Source organism: Limulus polyphemus, unplaced genomic scaffold (assembly GCF_000517525.1).
Source record: "Limulus polyphemus unplaced genomic scaffold, Limulus_polyphemus-2.1.2 Scaffold3056, whole genome shotgun sequence".
NCBI classification, from domain to species: Eukaryota; Metazoa; Arthropoda; class Merostomata; order Xiphosura; family Limulidae; genus Limulus; species Limulus polyphemus.
Genome location: NW_013668666.1, coordinates 1,267 through 7,960, shown reverse-complemented (window position 1 = coordinate 7,960; position 6,694 = coordinate 1,267). Strand labels below are relative to the sequence as shown.

The 6,694-nt window shown below is 31.8% G+C and overlaps 1 protein-coding gene across 1 annotated transcript in view; it reads right to left on the bottom strand.

Annotated features, from left to right (window-relative positions):
- Positions 1 to 5,487, bottom strand: part of LOC111088052 (von Willebrand factor-like) — a 40,325-nt gene extending 34,838 nt beyond the window's left edge. The window contains exons 1-2 of the mRNA XM_022396905.1: positions 5,344 to 5,487; positions 2,907 to 3,002 (exon numbers count right to left, since the gene is read on the bottom strand). Coding sequence (XP_022252613.1) covers positions 2,907 to 3,002; positions 5,344 to 5,446 — 199 coding nt within the window. The 5' untranslated portion in view covers positions 5,447 to 5,487. The remainder of the gene's footprint in view (positions 1 to 2,906; positions 3,003 to 5,343) is intronic.
- Positions 5,488 to 6,694: the final 1,207 nt, after the last annotated feature.

The window sequence follows — 6,694 nt, the reverse complement described above, 5'->3', positions numbered from 1 at the left end:
AGCTATTATTTACACACAAAACAAATATAATAAATGATAGCTATTATTAACACACAAAACAAATATAATAAATCAGAGTTATTATTAACACATAAAATAAATATAATAAATGATAGCTATTATTAACACACAAAACAAATATAATGAGAGTTATTACTAACACACAAAATAAATATAATAAATCAGAGTTATTATTAACACATAAGATAAATATAATAAATCAGTTATTATTAACACATAAAATAAATATAATAAATGAGAGCTATTATTAACACACAAAACAAATATAATAAATCAGAGCTATTATTAACACACAAAATAAATATAATAAATGCGAGCTATTATTAACCTATGAAATTCCAAGGAAGCAATAACTAAAATCCATTCTTATTTCATATAAAAACATAACAGTGTAGTTCTAAAAACTGTTGAACTGAAATCTTTTTTTTCTGACACATCACATGACTCTGAGACAAAATAATACACAAATCGTCCAATGAAGCAAGCATGAGAGAAAAAGTTATTCACAACAAAAGCAACCAGCACTGAAAGTGTAAAGGACAAAATAATAAGTACATCAATCATTCAAAAAAGATTAGTATGATAAGGTACTTTTTAATACATGTAGCATGTAAGTTTTCACACACATAGGAAAATATACTGTTGAAATATTAATATCAATATCATTTATCACTATGACATATTATACTATTTTTGTCAACAATTAACTGAAACTACATAAATGCAACATAATAAAAGTATCAAATGCTTTCACCAAGGTAAAGTAATATCATCAGATGACTTTATATTGATACAAGTTTGTACTGAGCAATTCAACATCATCAGGTGTTCACATATCAACAAAAGTTTTACTGAGTTAACTCAGCATCATCAGGTGTTTATATATCAACAGAAGGTTTTACTAAACTTACTCAGTATCATCATATGACTGTATATTGATACATGTTTGTACTGAGCAATTCAACATCATCAGGTGTTCCCATATCAACAGAAGTTTTTACTGAGTTAACTCAGCATCATCAGATGTCAATATATCAACAGAAGTTTTTACTGAGTTAACTCAGTATTATCAGGTGTCCATACATCAATAGAAGTTTGTACTGAACTAGCTCTGCATCATCAGGTGTTTATATATCAACAGATATTTTTACTGAACTAACTCAGTATCATCAGATGTCCATATATCAACAGAAGTTTTTACTGAGATAACTCAGTATCATCAGGCATCCATATATCAACAGAAGTTTCAACTCAACAAACTCAGTATCAACAGGTGTCTTATATATCAACAGAAGGTTTTACTAAACTTACTCAGTATCATCAGATGTCCATATATCAACAGAAGTTTTTACTGAGTTAACTCAGCATTATCAGGTGTACATATATCAACAGAAGGTTTTACTGAACTAACTCAGCATCATCAGGTGTTTATATATCAACAGATGTTTTTACTGAACTAACTCAACATCAGGCGTCCATATATCAACAGAAGTTTTTACTGAGATAACTCAGTATCAACAGGTGTCCATATATCAACAGAAGTTTTTACTGAGATAACTCAGTATAATCAGGTGTCCATATATCAACAGAAGGTTTTACTGAGATAACTCAGTATCAACAGGTGTCTTATATATCAAGAAAAGTTTTTATTGAGCTAAGTCAGCATCATGAGGTGTCCATGTACTATATGAATATATGAATGATTAAAAGCTTGAGTAGAATATAAAACAAAATGTAATATACAGTTAGAATAAGAAGAAAAAAAAAAGACATGAAATGTGATATTTAATTACAGAACCACGTTTCTCCATTCAACTTCTTGTCTTTTGTTTAAGTAATGTAGAAGCACTTTGACTAAGACTGTGTTGTAGCTGAATCCTCATGATGAATTCTTCTCTATAACGTAGTTCAAATGCTAACACAAACTCTTGTATTAAATTAGTAGTCTTAACTCATGTCTTTCACCATACAAGTAACTTTATAGCAAATTAAACTTTAATAATTTTGGAATTATAAACAGTAGCAGAAAGATGAAGAGAAAAAAAACACAAAAGTTCTTATATCTTGATTAACATTTTTTTAGAGTTAAACAGCTAAAATTATTCATTGTACTTGCAGTTAGATCCTCAGAAGTTGGAAGGTCAGATACAGATGAAATTACTCACCATTCTTATAGCTAGGTTCTCTGAAGTTGGGAGAGCAGATACGGGTGAAACTACTCACTATGCAGCTAAGTCCTTGGAAGTTGGGAGGTCAGATACAGATGAAATTACTCACCATTCTTATAGCTAGGTTCTCTAAAGTTGGGAGGGCAGATAGAGGTGAAACTACTCACCATGCAGCTAAGTCCTTGGAAGTTGGAAGCTCAGATACAGGTGAAACTACTCACCATTCTTATAGCTAGGTTCTCTGAAGTCGGGAGAGCAGATACGGGCTTCCAAGGACTTAGCTGCATGGTGAGTAGTTTCACTCAGATACAGGTGAAACTACTCACCATTCTTGCAGCTAGGTTCTCTAAAGTCAGGAGGGCAGATACGGGTGAAACTACTCACCATGCAGCTAAGTCCTTGGAAGCTCAGATACAGGTGAAACTATTCATTATGCAGCTAAGTCCTTGGAAGTCGGGAGGGCAGATAGAGGTGAAAATACTCACTATACTTGTACAAAGGTTTTCAGAAGCTGGGAGGGTAGGTACAAGGGAAACTACTCACCATACTTGCAGCTAGGTCCTCGGAAGTTGGGAGGGCAGATACAGATGAAATTACTCACCATTCTTATAGCTAGGTTCTCTGAAGTTAGGAGGGCAGATAGAGGTGAAAATACTCACTATACTTGTACAAAGGTTTTCAGAAGCTGGGAGGGTAGGTACAAGGGAAACTACTCACCATACTTGCAGCTAGGTCCTCGGAAGTTGGGAGGGCAGATACAATGATTGTTCCCAGCACATTTACCACCATTCATACATGGAGGATCACATATTGCTGTAACAAAGTTTTCATATATTTTAATAAACAATGAATAAAACTGTAGATATACATTGACCTACTCTGTATTAATCAGTGAGAATCTTAATGTTGAGCAGTTTAAACAAAAAAAGAGTTAACAAATTGTGAAACTTGACTAAGGAAGCATATTATACTAGTATAATAATAGGTAGATAAACAATGATTTATAAGCATAAGGAAAACTTTTATTGATGGTGGAACATGCTACATGTTTTGACAAACCATTGATCTTATCCAGACAAATCAAGACTGTACACATCATAGATAGATCAAGACCAATGTCCTGTCAAAAATGGGGTAGTATGTTTTACCATCAATAAAACTTTTCCTTATGTTTATAGATCATTGTTTACCTACCTAAGTTGTGAAACTTATTTTCATAATGTTAGGACTATAGCTAGAATCTATTTTTATCTTAGTATAAAGGCATAAAAACACAAAGTGTTCATAACAAAGTTATAATCCTTGGCTAAGTAATAATAAAACTTCAACTTTTACTAACAGTGAGTAAATATATTAAATTACATACAAATATATATATATATGATCTAACTGTTAAAATTAGGAAAATATATATTGACATGTGATTTAATTTAATTAACCATGTGAACAGGCAACACCTCATAAAAAACATTGCCCCAGTTCTACATCATATTTACAAACAGATACTAGGTCAATCATGACTAATAATTTTTTTTTATTCTAATTAAGTCAAAAATCACAAAGAAGTTGGAAAAATTAATTTAACTCCAGGTAATTCCTCATCAAGCTACATATTTTCTGAAGATGTCACACACTTTCTAAACATTACATACAAAACCATCTGAATCTGTTTTCCAGTGAAACTTTAGGCAAAGTACATATATATATATATATATATATAAAAGGTTTTTAAAATCATCTTTCTGAAGATGTTACAAGTTTTCTGAAAGTGTTACAAGCAGTACTTTCTTAAAATTTTATATACTTTCTGAAGATGTTACGTATAGTACTTTATGAAGGTATTACATACATTACTATCTTAAAACGTTGTATACTTTCTGAAGACACTACACTCGGCACTTTCTGAAGATGTTAAATATACTACTTTATGAAGGTATTACATACATTACTATTATAAAATGTTGTATACTTTCTGAAGACGCTACACTCAGCACTTTCTGAAGATGTTAAATATACTACTTTATGAAGGTATTACATACATTACTATTATAAAATGTATACTTTCTGAAAACACTACACTCGGCACTTTCTGAAGATGATAAATACTTTCTAGAGAAACTGCATACTTTCTGAAGATGTTACATATGTGTATTGAGATATCAAGTGAGGATGCAGTGAATTGAGTTCATAATGGAACATGGTATGTAAGAAGTTTTAGGGTGGGTATGTTTTTTTAGGATTTATTGGAAGGATGATGATGTTTCAAAATTTTTAGTGAAGCATGGTAAGGTGTGGTTTAGGGATGTGGTGTGTAAGATGTTTTAGGGAGGATATCTTATTTAGGGATTTATTGGCAGGACGATGATGCTTCCAAGTTTTTATAAAATTGTTGTAAAGTGTAGTTTAGGGATGTGGTATGTAAGATATTTTAGTGCAGGTATGTTTTTTAGGGATTTGTTGGCAGAATGATTCCAAGTTTTTTGAAAAGCATGATAAGGTGTGATTTTTGGATGTGGTAAGATATTTTAGGGAGGGTATATTTTTTATATATTTATGGAAAGGATGATGATGTTTCCAAATTTTTAGAGAAGGATGGTAAGGTGTGGTCTTTGAAACAAATTAGCATTTAGCGAACCAGCCACTAGAAGTATTGATGAAACTTGAGAAACTATGACATACTGAACAGTTAACCCAATATTATAGTCAACTTTCAAGCCAAAACTCTATTCTCTAATATGACCAATCAACCAGACCATAAATGTAACACAGAACTTAATGCTTGGTGTGATAATTAAAATGTTGGACAATATGCAGGATTTATATTATACTGCTTTTTTATTTAACATCAAATAACTGGTTTATTGTTACATTTCTTTAAGACTACTTACAAAATTATGAATACCATATACATTAGTTTTTGTTTGAGACTTTTTCTATGCACATTACAAGCTTATATACGAATGGCACATATGATTATATTTGCTTACTCAACTTTCTATAAATTTCAGGCTGCTCTTCGAGTAGTAGTGTGTCAGATAAGTATGACAGTATTTTCTACAGACTGCATGAACTTCCTACCGTATTTGGCTTCCCTAGATTAATATTGTACTGATACAGATAATTTTAATGCCAAATTTCAGGAAATAAAAATTACCTTCACAGTCAGGAAATTCTGTTATAGGGCGCCAGGATCCATCAAATGAATTACATGTCCTTTTCATTTCAGCCACCTTACCAGGGAATTCAAAACCCTTCATACATGTAGCCACACATTCATACCTAAAACAGAAACAAGGTATTATACAACCTTCATTTAAGCCACTTTACCAAGAAACTCAAACCCTTTTATACATGTTGCCACACATTCATACTTAAAACAGAAACAAGATACTATACAACCTTCATTTAAGCCATTTTACCAAGTAACCCAAACCCTTTTATACATGTAGCCATACGTTTATACTTAAAACAGAAACAAGATACTATACAACCTTCATTTAAGCCACTTTACCAAGAAACCCAAACCCTTTTATACATGTAGCCACACATTCATACTTAAAACAGAAAAACAGATTTTCTACAACCTTCATTTAAGCCACTTTACCAAGTAACCCAAACCCTTTTATACATGTAGCCATACGTTCATACTTAAAACAGAAACAAGATACTATACAACCTTCATTTAAGCCACTTTACCAAGAAACCCAAACCCCTTTATACATGTAGCAACACATTCGTACTTAAAACAGAAAAACAGATTTTCTACAACCTTCATTTAAGCCACTTTACCAAGTAACTTAAACCCCTTTCTAAATGAAGCCACACATTCATACTTAAAACAGATACAGAAGACTTACTCAAGAAGATATTATATGATCACATCAATTAACCTGAAGTTTATAATATTTTACACTTTCTTGGTATCATACCACAGCAACAGTCTCTGCAGTAGTATGCCACAACTACTAAACTGTAAATCAACATTCACACCAGACATTATTAGATGCACTTTAATGTAATGGTTGTTAACATTCACACCAGACATTATTATCTGCACTTCCATGTAATGGTTATTAACATTCACACCAGACATTATTAGATGCACTTTAATGTAATGGTTGTTAACATTCACACCAGACATTATTATCTGCACTTCCATGTAATGGTTGTTAAAATTCACACCAGACATTATTAGATGCACTTTAATGTAATGGTTGTTAACATTCACACCAGACATTAGTATCTGCACTTCCATGTAATGGTTGTTAACATTCACACCAGACATTATTAGATGCACTTTAATGTAATGGTTGTTAACATTCACACCAGACATTAGTATCTGCACTTCCATGTAATGGTTGTTAATGTTTACAACAGACATTAGTATGCAGCTTTTACATGTAGTGGTTATCAATATACACAAGAGACATTAGTAGGCAGCTTTTTTCATGTAGTGGGTATCAATACACACAAGAGACATTAGTAGGCAGCTTTTTCATGTAATG